The following is a 16,361-nucleotide window of genomic DNA, read 5'->3' as shown; positions in this document are numbered from 1 at the left end:
TCTAGGATGACTTAGACAAGTTCAGTCACAAATCTGTGTCCATGCTCCTGCTGTTCATATTATTTCCAGGACTCTTCTCTCATTATGCATTCTATATAACAGCAACAATGACACCATTATCCTCTTTCCAGCATCCTCTGAACAAAGTATCTGTGGTTGGGGTTTTTTTTCCCAGATTTATTCTTTTGGAAGGAGCTTACCTTTTTACCTTATCCCACACATCTTCTCTAACTGTTGCTTGACCAGGTTCCCACACAGAACCTCTCTCCTCAGCTTCAAACTGTTTTCTGACTCCAGATGCTAGAAGCCCTTGTATTTTTTCTGACACTGTTTGACACTGTATAAAAAGTTGATTATAGGACCCAGTACAGATGATGAGAGCTTGTGACATCAGCCCCTACCAAGTTACATCCTGTTATCATTTCCTGCTACAACACAGTATGTGAGAAAACTGGGTCAAACTTCATAACAGCAGAAGCATTCACATTTAGAAGTTAAACATGGACAGGAGCAATGGATGCTTCTCTTGTGTTTGCTACCTACAGTGCTAGGCCTTGAATGATAAAGGACTTCTCTACAAGCTAGTGAAGTCACCTGCTTATCTGTAGAAGCAATCACCAGATTCTAATTTCTTCTATCAGATTTTTGGGCTAAGGATATATGATCATGCTACAGGATACTTACCAGTTTGCAACAGCTTGAAGATAAAAAACTTAAGGGTTTGATATAATTCACACTGACACCAATATTTTTGTTTTGGTTCATTTCTCCACAGACTCCAACGTTACCAGGAGGCTTTTCTACTTTATTTTGTATACAATTAAAATTAGCCTTAAGTAATCTCTTAAAGGGACTAAGCCTTAAGATCTTAACACAGACAGTCAGATGATACAAAAATGCATACCGGTTTTGCTATAATCAATGTTCATTCCATAAATCTTTTTTTTAGAATGCCTTTACTCATTAAGTCCAAAAAATTATGATTTTGATAAAGAAAATGATGACAATGTTCATATACTGACTTGTACCCAAGTTGTAGCATTATGAGGGATAACACAAGAGAACATATACAAGGCATGACATGAAATGGAAAGATGAACAGTACTAAATAGTGAGGAGATGATGGGGGGGCACAGAGACTTCTTGCAGAGTAGTGAAATAGAACTAGCCAAAGACAATTTTTACACACACAGAAAAGGTGGGAGGATAGTCTAATTAACTGCACTGAGAAAAGGAAATGAAAACCAGGCATGTGTAATGAGCTTCTGTTGTGAACAATGCTACAAGTGCCAAGAGTACATAGACAAAAGGCTATTTTCAAGTTCTTCATGTAAAAAGAAAAAAAAAAGGCATCTTACTCATCTAAGCTTAGAAGAAAATTTAAAAAGAAAAATCAACTATTCTTTTTAAAAACTGCTCTTTTAACAAAAAACCATGTGGTTCTTTAGGGCCACAGTGTAATCAGAAGCTCCTCAAAAACAAACTGCCACTCATTCACTGGCAAATTCTGATCATCTCAAGGTATCACAGAGAAGATTCAGCTATTAAAGAGTATATTTAAAGTTGGTTCAACAACAATAGCAGCTTTATAAATGGCTCTAGGAGGCATTCAGCTATACTACCTCTCATTGAGTTACTAGCTCAAAGTCCTGGCTGGGATCTCCTGTAACTTTAACCAGTACAGCTGACAACTGATACCAAAATGTACAAAATAAAAGTGATTTAAGTTCTAGTAATAGTTTTTAATGGTGAAGGAGAAAAAAAACCTAAAAAACCAAAATGAGAACAAAACCAGTACAATTCTAACTATCAAAATTATATTAATAATTCAACTTACTCTTTTACTGAGGCAGATAACTGGCCACATACTACAACCTAAAGTGCAGCAGCAGCAAAGGCATCCACATAGTAGCCATCGCACATTAACTGGAAGATTCTTCTTAAGACAACTGTTAACTCTACTGATGCTGGCTTTGAATTCCTCAGGTGCAACCTACAAGGGAAATGAAAAAGAAGAAACAAACTAGTAGTACAGCATTGTACTTTATTACTTTTACAGTACTCTATGCTTGTAACACTTGTTTGTGTAATGAAACCTGAACTCCAATTCCAAACTTCTATTCAAAGATACTCACCTTTCCAGTTAAAGATGAAGGAAATTCTGCTTCAAATTTGTTACTTAGTCCAAACCTGCAAAAACAAAATTTAGATTGTAGCAAAATTATAAATAACCCTAAGCCATGCCACAAATTACAAGCATCTCATAATATTCTCAGGGTCTGTAGCAGTAACAGCATTAATTTCAGGAAAACACTAGTTGTTATTAAAGGTAATTCTTAAAATTATACTAACAAACAAAAATACCATTGTACACAGACTAAAACCCATCTTGCCCATAGTATCTTCTTATGGTTCTCTTGATATTACTGACTCTTCCCCAAAGTCAGCAAAACCTATAAGCAATAGTGGCAAGTGAGCTAAGTGAAGTACTTAAGGGGAAAGGGAAACAATTTAAGGCCCAGTTGGAACTACCTCTCTCCTGCACCAGTACAGATGTATCTTGAAGAAAAGCTCATCCAGTGCTAAATAACTGTTCCAAGCATAAAAATGGAATAAACACCAGCTTGATTTTCAGAGAAGAAATACATAGTAAGTTTCAAAACACAAAATGCTAAGTAACAAAACAAGGCTTAAACAATAACTAACTATAAATGTGAAGGTGTAAAGCAGTTTGAAATGAGCTGGGGGTACTGGATCTGGGTTTTACAAGACTTAAAGGTCAGAAGACTTTCAGCTTATCTATTAAAAACGTTTTCTACCTTACAGTTGTTTGGTTGGGTTCACAAATAGATGAACCTCAAAGAAAATCTTATTATTTTCTGGCATCTGGGCTGGACAAAACTTCAAGTAGAGACTATACAGACTATAAAATCATTAATGTGACTGGCTACTAATTTGGTATACAGCAGTCAGGGTAAAATTTAAGTTGTAATTTAAAAAATTCTGAATACAAACAGAGCAGTCTATCAGCTACTACAAACAAAAATCAGAAACTAAACTACTCAAGACTTGAAATATTGGCAGCAACACCTATCACACATTGCTGCATTGTATGCAGAAAAGCTTACCTGAGCCTTGACAGCTGAAGACTTTAAACACATAATTTGCTTTCACAATATGCTATCGAGCAGCTAGGTACTTCCCAGAGTTTTAGAGTTGTTTTTCTTTTTCTTACTGAACTGAATGATCTGCATGCCAATGGAGAACTTTGTCCAAGTAATCAAATAGGCAGTTATGTGGTAAGCTATTGTGGAAAGCCAGTGGACAAAAAGTGGCAGATGAGTTTCTTTGTAGATATATAAAAGGTGGTGAATTTTGAGATTCCTAAACTTTGCTTATGTGACACTCCACTAAAGTTCGACAGGTACAGCTCACAGGACAGATCTTTTATCACCACTCATGATTCTCTTAAACATCACCTCAATGCAAGCACCAGTCACCAGAAACAGCAATAAAATACTGGGCACCACTGGGAAAGGGATTAACAATTTTGACTCTCCATGAAACCCACATATTCAGTACTGGGTGCAGCTCTGGTATCCACATTTCATGAAGGATCTGGAGTTAGAAAAAGACAGAGAGAAGGAAGGCTAGCATAATAAAGGGAATAAAGCAGCTGCCTCAATAGACTAAGGCTGACATTAAGCTGGAAAAGAGAAGGCTGAGAGGGACACATGATTAAAGTGCAAAGTTTCAGGAAGGCAATGGTAAGGGGAGTGTTCATCCACAAATCCCACAACAGAGCATGTTGGCTGAAATTAGCCAGAAATTGGTTTAAAACAGTTAAAAGAAAGTGCAGCTAAAAATAAAGTGCAAGTAGCTAAGTTCTGGGTTTGTTTCCACTTGACATTACTGATGCAAACAGTGCCAAAAGATTTGAAGCAAGATTACACAAGTTCCCTGACAAACACACCAAAGCAAAGACAATGCTGAACTATCCATCACTCACATAGCTGCCGATGCCAGGGAGCACCAGACTGGACACCAGGAACAGCCAGACTTATATGCAGTCCATACACAGCAATACCTGCTGCCAAAATTTGCAGCAGCACACTGGGCTATGTAGCTGGGGGATGCAGGTGACTTTTTCATAAGGTCTTAAGGCAAAGTAAGCAGGTAATTTTCTTATCAGTGATTACAGGCATTAGAATCATACAAATATAAAATTATTTGTGTTGGAAGGAACCAAAAATCATCTAGCTTCATCTCCCTGTCACTAGATCAGGCTGCTCAAAGCTGCATCTAACCAACACTTCCAATGAACCAAGTGTTCCATTGAATACTTCCAATGGTGGTGCATCCACACCTTCTCTGGGCAACCTGTTCCAGTGTCTCATCACCTTCATCCTTATATCCAAACTAAACCTATACTCTTTCTGTTTAAAACTATTCCCCATATTCCTGTCACCATAGGCCCAGGCAAAAAGTCTTTCTCCACCCTTCTTATAAGCCTCTTTTGCATTCTGAAAGGCTGCAATAAGATCTCACAGGAAACCTTATTTATACAGAAGTTATCTACCATATTTCAGTATTTCTAACTAGAATAGTAGCTCTGCAAGCCTGTAAGTCTCTCAAAACTGGTGAAATAACAAATGAGAATTGTTACAGAAAAACACCTGTGGCAAGTTTACTAATTCAACACAGAACAAAGGAAACTTAACTTACTGGAAACATTGCTAGCATTGAAAATCTTGCTGAATACTCCATGACAGGAGGACCATCCACCCTTTCTGCAAACTGCTGAGTGAAAGAAAGCACTGAGGCAAAAGTTATATAAATGTCAGAGTCATGCCCTATCAGTTAAGTGTCATGCCCTACTTAAAACTGCTAGTAAGTTGAAGTGGAAACCAAAGTCTGAAAAAACCCTTGGATTCACATACATTTTAGAAGCACCCAAGCCTGGAGAATGACTCCAAGCTCAAGATACAGAGGTGTCATCCCAAGTCTCAAAACTAAAAGGTAATGCCACTTTACTATATAATTAGCTTATTAAATCAGTATTTGTGAAGTATTCAAATGTTGACAGCTCCATCAAACACAAATATTCATAAAGCTCACAAAAGTCATGCCTGACAAAAGCAACTCCCACTGGAAAAGCTCTACAGCTACCTGAAATTACAAACACTGAGGCAGAGTAAGGCACAGAAACGTCAAACCAATGCAGTTACACTGGGTTGAAGTTACAAGCAAAGAGACTGAGCCTGTACTCAAGGCTTGTGGTAATGTTTAATACATGGCAGGGTAGCAAAGCTGAAACTAACTCAGTTACCAGCATAATTTTGAGCTTGACACATCAGAGTCTTGTCACCATAAGCACGTAGTAAAAAAGCATACCATGCATTGTAAGTAGTTATGTGATCTCAGAATTTTCACTCCTGACTGCAAGCTGAAATTTGGAAATTAAAGTATTAGAAACTCCACAGAACACTCCTACACGTTCAATGTAAATACGTAACTGCTCTGACCAAAAAAATAGCAAAAGTAAGCCTTAAAATAAAATATTGGAAATCAATGTTATGGAGATGCATTTCCTCAGACAGCTGTCCTATTAGCTTTCTTTAGTACAATACTGCATCTCCAGGGACACACACCCTTCTCTGCTTGCTCTATGCCTTCCTGCTTTCCATCATGTCTTCAACAGATCCATGCTCACCTCATGCACGAGTACTTTCTTTACCCTTCCTGGACTTGAACAAGCATTTCTGGAAACTGACTCCACTTCAAAGGTACAGATAAATTCCTGCCCTTGTATACAGTGGAGAAAGAAATGGTGAGAGGTGGAAACTTTAAAGTACGGAAATTTACAGTATAGGACACTGACAATTTGGAACCTTTTCCAGCATGCAGCTCAGATCACCCTAACAAAAAAAAACTGACACATGCTATCCTCTTCCTCCTTGTCCTTCTCTTATGGGGGACACTAAACCATTTTTTCACTGCCTTAACTCTACTCTTTAGGTCCACATGTTCCCAACCCTTAACAAATGAATACACATTTCACAAGTCTTAACATGCTACATGATTCTCACATAGCCCTGTTTTCACTCTCACATGTCCTTGATACAGAGTCAGGTTGAAAAATACATTAGCAGACTTCAGTTTAATAATAAAGAACTTACTTGCATAAATACATTTTTATAAGTTCTTTTTCCTCCCACAAAAAGTTATCTTGCATTAAGATATAAGGTGCTGTAACAACAGCACAGAAAGACATTCATCAGCACATCCCAATAGCTCACCACCATTCCAGCACTGCAAGAACAAATCCAGTATTACTAGTTAATACAGTGTGCTATATATATGATACATGTCTCAACTGGTTGAGGAACAGGAAAACAGTCACTGGGAAACAGACTGGAAAACACTATCAGGCACCTATCATAAATATTCTCTTCAGGATGTCACACATATCATGTACCTCCACTCCTACCATAATACAGATTTCAGAAACAAATATGAAACACCTTGGACTTTCAGTTCAGTTTTAAATAAGGATCTCTATTTTCACAGTGCTTTCAAATTTTTGCCATTACAAGAGAGAACCTAAATTTTCAGCAGCCAGGTGATGTTACTCCTGTCTACCAAGCTATCAAAACTCTGCTGGTGTGAAAACAGTTTAACTGAATATTTAAAAAACAATGTTAAAAAAAATATTAGCATTGCCAGCCGCCTGCTTCAAACAGTGAGTTAAAGGAGAAAACTTAGTGCTAACTAAAAGCTCCACATCCTCAAAAGGCAAAGAGTTCATATGTTTTATTTGGATAATATTTAACTGCTTTCCTTTGACCGATTTTAATTACTCAGCTTAGAAAAGTCTCACACACTTCCATTCTCTGATGGATGAAATCAAGTAATGGTAAATGTCTTTCTGATGTACTCATAGAATTGACATATTTCAAACTCAACTTTATGACTCCTATGTAAGATCAGAAAGGATATGACAACAGACTATGAAAAGAGAGCTTCTGTTTAAATACACACAGCAGAAGCAGTCAGCAACTCTTCAAACTGCAGAGCCAGGGAAAGATCAACCCAGTATTTGCTTAGCTGCTGATCATTTCTGTCAGACCTTCAAAATGCACACATGCTTTTATGCTGGCAAGACTAATTCATCATGTACACAGGACCTATTCCTTATATTCACCAAATGAATGTTCTAAAAGGGATCTAGCTTTTAATAATAACCTTCTGGATCAATGACCAAAAAAATTATAGGCTGTACAAAGGTAAAAGTGGCTGATGCTATGTAGTTTACTGTTAACACTTGGCACAGTGAAGAAAGTAGATGAAGATCAAGTGCCTAATTTTGGAGGTGCACACTGGTATTTCATTGCTCATTCAAAACCTAAAGAACAAGTACTTTAAGGAAGATCTTAAAGTAATAATGAGCTAGTAACTATTAATGAACAATTATCAAGTTAGCCATCATTCAACCACAAGGCCCTTACTAGTCACAGCCAATGCCTCACAAGCTTCCCCAACATTCCACTAACTGGCCTGCATCTTGTCTTGCACAACTTACCTTCAAGTATTGGAGAAGAAACCAGTGTTTGCCTCTGTTTCGGTTATTTGTACTTTTCATTTGCTAATATGAAAACTATTTAATTGTGGTTTTGCTCTGTTTTTCAGAAACAGACTAGGCTACTGGCTTATTTTCAGTGAATCACTGGTACAGCTTCTATTCACAATAAACATCCATAAGCTGAACACGTTGACTACATGCTTCTACTCTTTCACAGGGCCTCCTTGGCCTCCAGCCCCATCTATGTCCTTATAGCTTTCCAAATCTCTCTCAGTCTATCCATAACTCCCTGTTTTTAACTAGACAGCTAACTGCACTGCCCAGCTATTAGCACTTGTGTCAACCTAATAATAAAGCAACAATATACCCAAGTGCCAAAAAAACTTATCAAGTCGGTATCTGAAAATCGATAGAGTTTATGAGACTCAGAGAAGCCAACCACTGTATCTTCAGCTTTCATGTCTGCACTACAAACCTAGTTCTGCTGAACACTGAATACAAAAGAAACCAAAAGTTCGTACTACTGTGCCTTGTCTCCAGGTTTGTATTTCAGCTTCTGACATTATACATTGTAACTGACAACTACTACACTTCAACGGAGTGAGCCTGACAGAACTGATGGAAGGAATGATACCCTCATCTCTTACATTATTGAGAAGTACTACACAAGCTCATGGTGGCTTGCTGCTAGACGCAGATACCAAACACACACAACACAAAGTTGCTTCCATGTCAAACACAGCGAACAACACACACCAATCACAACATAATTTTACATATAGGTATCTGAATAACTGATGCCTTCTCTTTGTTAAAGTCCTCAGAGGTATATTAGCAGCCACAAGTTAAATGGGAGTGGGTAACAGGCACATAAACAACCTTGTTCAATAGTCCAGCCGGTCATGTGCCGGCAGATACCTGTTACACAGAGGAACTGAGGCACCTTACTTCCTGACAGCTCATCATTTTGGACAAATACTTCACATTCCTCTGCCAGTCACAGCCCAAGCTAGTCTTGTTTCCTCAGCCCTAGTTAGAGGTTTGGCACCCGCCTGCGAGTTTCCAGGCGGCTCCCGGCTGCCCAGTGGGGCCGACACGAGTCCTCTCGCAGCCTCACGGACGCAGGGGAAGGGCAGCAGCCCCGGCCGGTGCTGCCCACGCCTACCCCCCGACTTGCCCCAAGTTGTACCCCCGAGCTCGGCGCTCCCAGCCGCCCCCGTCCCGCCGCCCGGGCCTCCTTCGCCGCCCGCCCCGGCCGCGCAGGCCCCGGCGCGGCCCTTACACGGTGACATGGCCAGAGCCGCGCACCACCACCGGGTCGGGGGAGTACTTCAGGAGCTGCTCCTCCAGCGCCCGTTCCTCGTCCTCCTCCTCTTCGTAGATCTCATCGAAGTCCGCCATGGCCGGGCCGGGGCGTCCGATGAGCCACAGGAGCCGGGGCGACGCGACGGGAGCCAGCCAGGGAGGCACACAGGAGAGTCCGGCCGGGCCAGGCCGGGCCGGGCGGCAGCGGGGCCGCGGTAGCGGCTGAAACGGCGGCGGCTCCGGGCGGGGAAGCGCCCGTCACCCTCCGCGGGGGGAGGGGGCGAGGGGCGGGGCAGGAACAACAACAACAACATCCGGCCCCGGCCCCGCCCCGCCCCGCTCGGGGCCGCGCCGGCCGGGGCGGGCCGGGGGCGGGCTGGCGGCCGCCGTGGTGTGAGGGGGGTCCGGGAGCGCGGTGCTCCCAGGGGCACGGAACGACTGGGGGAGACCCCACCGCGGTCATCGGGTCCAACCCCCTGCTCGAGCAGGGTCTTCCGAAAGCACAGGGCGTGGGATTGTGCCCAGACGGTTCCTGAGTGCCTCCGGTGATGGAGACTCCACAGCCTCTCTGGATAATGTGTTCTGGAGTGTGGTCACCTGCACAGTAAAGTTCTTCCTCCTTCCACACTGCGGTGGAACTTCCTATACATCGGTTCCTGGCCGTTGTCCCGTTTCCTATTGCTTGGCACACCTGAGAAGAACTTGACTCCATCCTCTGACATGCTCTCTGAAGATTCTGATAGATGCTGATTAGGTCCCCTCTCAGACATCTCTTCTCAATGCTGAACAGGCCCAGCTCCCTCAACCTTTCCTCACAAGAGAGAGGAATCCCTCTCCAATCCCTCACTCATCTTTGTTGCCCTCCACTGGAGCTGCTCCAGGAGCTCCTTGTCTCTCTTGTCCTGAGGAGCCCAGAGCTGGGCACAGCACTCCTGATGTGGCCTCACCAGGGCTGAGTAGAGGGGCAGGATCACCTCCCTCAGCCTGCCCTTCCCAATGCAGCCTAGAATACCATAGGCCTTATGGACCACAAGACTTTAACCCTTTTTTGGGCATCTATGAAGCCCACAGCTGAGGGCAGGGGTGGTGTGGATGGTGTGTTTGGACATCTGCTGTGAGCTGATGGGTTGCCCACCAGTCCCTCTGGCTTAGTGCAGGGAGATGTGGGGAAAGTGGCCCCTGGCCAAGGCTGACCTGCTCATATGGAGGCTGAGACCAGGTGTCTGCATGTCCTTTGGTGCTGTCAGTTCCTGGATCTGCCATTCCTGCGGCAGCCTTGGATCCTCCATGGAAAGGATCATGCTAAGGCCACTGTTTGTAGAGCAGACAAACAATGAATTTGCAGAGGAACAGCCCCTTTAGGACTACATTGATGAATGCTAAGCAGAAAACCCGAAAAATGGCAGGGATTCTTCTCTCTTGGCAGTTTTGATATTTTTCATAACCAAAACTTAAAATAAAGATTGGAAAATGCCAGTGTGAGCATAATGGCCTCAGCAACAGGTAGGCCATCAGCTGTTGTGACAACAGTGGAAGGCAGTGTGACATGGGATATAGCACTAGTAGGATGACATTTTAAAAAGGGGAAGCAGATCTTTTTTATTTGACAGAGTGGACTGGAGTTGTGGATTATGTACTTGCAGCAGTATCTAATATATAATGGCAGAGGGTTCAGCCTGAAACAGTCAAAAAAAAAAAAAGGCAAATCTGCTTATCACAGAATGCCTTGGGTTAGACAGGACGTTAAAGATCATCAAGTTCCACCCTACCCTGCTGTGGGCAGAGACACCTTCCACTAGACCAGGTTGCTCAAGGCCTTATCCAGCCTGGCCTTGGACACTTCCAAAGATGAAGCATCCACAGCTTCTCCAGGCAGCCTGTTCCAATGTCTCACCCTCACAAAAAATGTAAAAACTGTGTCTTTCTCTCACAGTAAATAATTTCTTGCTAAAGTCTAATACATGTCTTTGTAGAAAATCCCTCTCCATCTTTCATGTAGGCCTCCTTCAGGTATGCAAGGCCACCTTCAGGTCACCTGGAAGCCTTCTCTTCTCCAGGCTGAACAACTCCAATTCTCTCAGCATTTCTTCCTAGCAGAGGTTTTCCACCCCTCTAATCAACTTGGTGGCCCTTCTCTGGACTCACTCCAGCAGGTCCATATCCTTCCTGTGTTGGGGACCCCAGAGTTGGACACAAAGTTCCTTCCAGGTGGGGTGTCACCAGAGCAGAGGGGCAGAATCCCCTCCCTCCCCTGCTGCCCATGGGGCTCTGGATGCAGCCCAGGACACATTTGGCTTCCTGGGCTGTGAGTGCCCATGCCTGGGTCAAGTCCAGCCTCTCACAGCACCCTCAAGTCCCTCTCAGCAGGGCTGCTCTGGATCTCTTCATCCCCAGCCTGTGCTCATGCTGGGGCTGCCCCAACCCAGGTGCAGCACCTTGTGCTTGGTCTTGTTAAAAATCTGGAGATTCCTATATGCCCACTTCTAATGCTTGTCCAGGTCCCTCTGGATGGAATCCCATCTCTCAGGTGTGTCAACCCCACTTCTCAGCTTAGTGTCACCTGCAAATTTGCCGGAGGTGCATTAGATCCCTTTGTCTACGTCACTGATGAAGATATTAAACAGTGCTGGTCCCAATACAGACCCCTGAGGGATATCATTTACCACTGATGTCCATCGGGAGCTTTTGGCCTCCACCCTCTGGACGTAACCATCCAACCACTTTCTTATCCATCTCACAGCCTGCTCCTTAATTCCATCTCTCTCCAGTTAAGAGAAAAGGATGTTGTGAGCTTTTACAGGCTTTACAGAAGTCCAGATAAATGTCATCTGTAGCACTCCCCTTGTCCACTTTCATGAGTGTGAAAGGAATTCTGCATTCCTCTTTACTTTCCTAGTACTTCATATATCTTATTTACAATAGCCTCCTTCTCACATTATAATTTTTGCTTTGAAACCTGCAGGGTTTTTTTCCTAGCTTGTTTCAGTATATCATAGAATCATAGAATGTTTGAGTCAAAAGGGACCTTAAATATCATCCAATTCTCCTGCCATAGGCAGGGAAACTTCCACTAGACCAGATCACTCAAAGACCCATCCAAATTACCCTTGAACACTTCTAAAGAGAGAGTACCCACAACTTCTCAGGGCAGCACATTCCAGTGCTTCACTACCCTCAAAGGAAAGAATTTCTTACTAACATCCAAATCTAAACCTATAGTGTTGCAATTTAAGGCCATTTCCCCTTCTCCTATCACTACAGGCCCCTGTAGTGATAAAACCTTCCTCTCCAGCCTTTTGTAGGCTCCCTTTAGGTACTGGAAGGCTGATGTGAGCTCTCTACAGAGCCTTCTCCAGGCTGAACAACCCCAGCTCTCCCAACCTACTTTCAATGGAGAGGTGCCCGATCCCTCCAGTCATCTTTGTGGCCCTCCCCTGGATTTGTTGTACTGATCAGTTTATTTTCTGAAAGACTACATTGCCACTCACTCTCCATTACTCATAAAGATCCTCATGGTGTATTCCTCAGGTGTAGAGTGTACACAAAGATGTGATGATGCTTACTGCTCTGTGTAAAACCAGGGTAGAAGCAGTGTGGTTGTGAGAGAATCCATGACACTGGCTTTGCTGCAAAGGCAAAAGCAGCATTTTGTGCTGTCACACTAGAAAAATGTGACAGTATTTCTATCATGAGCTTCTTGCAGCAGGTTTCACGTCCTAAATATATAATTTACAGAATAACACAGAATTCACCTGAGTAATAATGCACTTTCATACTAGTATGTTTAACTCATGGGGTTTTTACTGAGTTACTCTTCTTATATGTCTCACACAGAAATTGCATTTAGCAGGACAGATGGCTCATTAATTACATCTAACAGTCCTGAAATTGAGTAAGTGGACTAAATTTAATACTGGCAAAAGCAAAAGAAAACCCAGTGGTTTCAATGAAGCTATGCTTCCTTGTTCTACCTCACTCTGCAGATGAATTTGGTAACCAGTTTGTTTTCAGACACCTGTTTTACAGTAGCAGATGGATAATCAGGGTTAATGCTGTGCAGCACAGCAGCACCATGCTGGAAGTCTGGGAAATGACATTGAAGGGATGGGCTTGCCTACATCACACTTAAGCCCTTGGAGCAGTGCTGCAGGGACCAGGAAATGCTGGAGGTCCCAGATCCCTGTGCTGTGTGGCATGACAGGCTTGGTTAGCTCACTTGATGGATTTGAGATAAGACAGGAGAAAGAAAGTCCCAAGCCTCTCGATCTCAATTTAGGTGTACATTACTTGCCTAGCAAATGCCAGCTCCACAGTCTGCAGTTTCCAGGTGTTCAGTACGTGGCAGCATTTAATAGATGAAGAGCTGTGCAGGCATGATGTGGAAGTTCTATGGTTCTAGGCTGAGGTTCCCATGATGCTTCAGCATGTGTTCATAGCACCTGTGCTCAAAGCCTTCAGCACTGGACTCAGCAGTACTGGACTGCCCTCAGAGGCTGCAAGGAGACTCCTCATTTTGTGGAGCTTGTTCTGCCACCTGCACTAAAGAAGGCAGACCTCTCCTTTGTTTCAAGAAGTATCAGTGAGCTGTCACTTCTCCACTGCTGATGTGTCCTTGCTATGTGCCAGCCCTGCCACCAGCCACGTACTTCCAAGTCCATGCCTTCACATCACAGAGTTTGCTTGTGACTCTCTTGGTGTCCACTCTGACCTGGCATTGTGGGACTCCCACTTACAGTTCATTATCTTTTCTTTGGAAACAGTGAGAGTAATGCCAGGCTCATACTGATTACATTTTTAAGCAACTTAACTCTCATTATATCTAAATAAAGATGTTAGGCTTAGAGTCCAGATTGGGAAGCATTGTGCTGTTGTTCCAGGCAGGAATGCCCTCCCTCCCCAGTGCATTTCCTTACTGCATTAGGGGAGAACTGATACCATGTGCTGATGTCTCTATCAGAAGTACTCACTGTCCTCAGAGTTGCTCTGTAAGAATTGCATACTGTAATCTAAAGGAGACTTTAAATAATTTCTTTTTATGCAACTCTTTATTCCAGTTCCCCATCTTCTAATTTCTGCTTTAACTTTCCTTTATTGTTTGTCCCTCTCCTTTTTCTCTGTGTTTCTATCCCAGCTCCCCCTTTGTAATTGCTTCTTTCCCCTGCTTTCCTCTGACATCTTGCAGTTGTTACTCACCTCATTCCTCTCACAGTCTTTGTCTTGTTTCTCCCTGTCTTTCCCTTGGTTAATTAGTACATTGTTGGAACTTCTGAAGGAAATTGTTTCACGCAACAGGGCATCAAAGAACAAGCAGCAGGTGCAGGCGTAACCTTGTTCTTTGAACTCCTACCACTACTCAATAGCAAAGCAAAGCTGGCAGGAACAGCTTCTCTTTCCCTGATTAATTAGGAGAAGAGAGGTAGCCAGAAGGAAAACAAGAGTGGGTGGTGACAGCAAGGGAAGGGGGCAAGCAGGGATGGTACAGAAGCCAGGAGATGGAAATAATGTACACTGCAGAGGGAGTTTAACAAAGCTACAGACCTGTAGCAAACCAGCCATTTACAGCAAACCTCCAAGGGCCCCCACATCAGGCTGTGCTTTTCTTGGTGACCTGGTCTGCTCTGGGACCTGGTCATCAGTCCCTTCTCTTGACACAGAGCTGCTCACCTCTGGCTTGGCTACTCTGTCCTGCTTAAATGTCCCATTGCTCCTGACAAATCTGGATAAAGTGTATCTGATAATGTACATGTTTCTGCTAATGGTAAATCAAATAGAATTTCTAAAAAAATTATTCACAGTATTGCAGAAACATGGAAAGGCAGTCAGGAATGGGCACATAGCTAAAACTCACACAACAGAACTTACTGTTTGTCACGGCATTGTATTTGTTTGTCTGACCAATTTCATTATGTCATTTCTTGCTGATTAACTGATTATTTTGCAAAATCCCTGTAAACCCCAAATAAACAAACCAAGATTTTCTGTGCAAAAATCAGAGGGAAATCTTGGCACCAGACCATTATGGTAAGTCATATTCCTGTTTCTGAATTTATGATGCAGGATTGAGTGAGCTCCTAGAGTAAAAAGGTATGTTGAATCACTCCAATTCATGTCCTTTTTTATTAGTCTTTTTTTCCTTCTGTCAAGCAATTTATTTATTTTCCTTTTGGTCCAGCTTCCTATATTGCACAAGGTTAATGAGAGGAGTTCAAAAGATACCTCTATATAGAAGATAGTATTTCTGAAAGAGACTCTTTATATCATAAATAAAGTACAGAAAGCATAGATTGCATGTAAAGAGAAAAGCAGATGCTTCCTTTTCATAATTCCCTTAACATAAAACAAAACGAAGAATGGAGTCCTTGTAGTTTCAAATCTGTTAAAACTGGATGGGTGGGGTTGGATACTCCTGATCTTTCAAGGACCAAATGACTACACATTTCTGAAGGCAGAATCTCCAAATCCATAAAGAATTTGTGATATGCTTGACTTAAAGACCTACTTGTGCTTCACATAACCTACAGGCAGGATAAACTCTTGGCTGTTTTTAGGCACTACACTGGGTTTTGTTTTCTTCTTGGAAGACTCATTGACATGAAACATACATGGCAATTTGTTTCTTCTCTGTCTATCAATATTAGAATCTAATACAACATGCTGCTTGTTTTTTTTTTTTTCCTATAATCACATCAATTGAACAGAAACACACAAAATTTTTTGTATTTGATTTAAGATTAATTTAGCATTGAAACTGATGGGGTTTTATTCAGTGCTGGGAGACCAAAAGCACAAAGTCCACTAAAGCAAAATATATACAAAATTATATAAACGTGCAAATGGAACAGCAAGTTCTAGGTTTTAAAGACATTCTTAAAACAGCAGATGCACAATATAAATCCTTTCTTCAGAAAGTCACCTTTAAGAACAGTATCTGCTGGAAGTGCTGAAAACAAGTATAAAGGAGTAATGTGGGCTGAGTCCTCTGCTGTATGTATCAGAGATACAGATACTGTAACTTGGGTAAAGCTGTGGTCAACTTCTATTCTAAAAAAATTGAACTAAAATATGCCCCACACCAAAATGGTCAATGGCAAATGCAGGCCTCCCCCAGCTGCTATTGGAGTGAACAATCACACCTCCCTGAATACCAGCACAGATTTTAAACTAATGTCTTTATTTTTTCTTGTTTATTTGTTTTTCCCTCCTTCAGTGCCTTCTTGTAGTTTATATTTATTCTGAGGACAGCTATTTTCCTCTTAGCAAGTATGACTGAATGACTAAATTGTTTACTTACTGCCTTAAAGAAACAGTAGGTGACTACTTAACTACTGCAATTGAACTGTAAATCTCAAAGTCACTGTAAAAAGAAGTAGCTTTTATATGATGAAATTGTTAAAATAAGATCTACTAATCTGTATTAAGGTGAAATGCCTTCATGTAACATATTTTAGAGAATTAGACAATGCCTTTGTCCATT

General features: G+C 42.2%; 1 protein-coding gene across 3 annotated transcripts in view; it reads right to left on the bottom strand.

The window, feature by feature from the left end:
- CHIC2 (cysteine rich hydrophobic domain 2) overlaps nucleotides 1-9,183 on the bottom strand; it is a 30,955-nt gene extending 21,772 nt beyond the window's left edge. The window contains exons 1-3 of one of the 3 annotated variants that reach the window (XM_071432379.1): nucleotides 8,865-9,183; nucleotides 2,136-2,190; nucleotides 1,838-1,993 (exon numbers count right to left, since the gene is read on the bottom strand). In XM_071432379.1, the coding sequence (XP_071288480.1) occupies nucleotides 1,838-1,993; nucleotides 2,136-2,190; nucleotides 8,865-8,983 (330 nt within the window). In that variant the 5' untranslated portion in view covers nucleotides 8,984-9,183. The remainder of the gene's footprint in view (nucleotides 1-1,837; nucleotides 1,994-2,135; nucleotides 2,191-8,864) is intronic. The other 2 variants (XM_071432380.1, XM_071432381.1) reach the window with 2 other exon arrangements.
- Nucleotides 9,184-16,361: the final 7,178 nt, after the last annotated feature.

This window comes from Agelaius tricolor, unplaced genomic scaffold (assembly GCF_023055355.1).
Source record: "Agelaius tricolor isolate 1412-34295 unplaced genomic scaffold, bAgeTri1.0.p SCAF_8, whole genome shotgun sequence".
Taxonomy (NCBI): domain Eukaryota; kingdom Metazoa; phylum Chordata; class Aves; order Passeriformes; family Icteridae; genus Agelaius; species Agelaius tricolor.
Note: the sequence above shows the minus strand (reverse complement) of the source record. Positions and strands in the feature narration are given on the sequence as shown.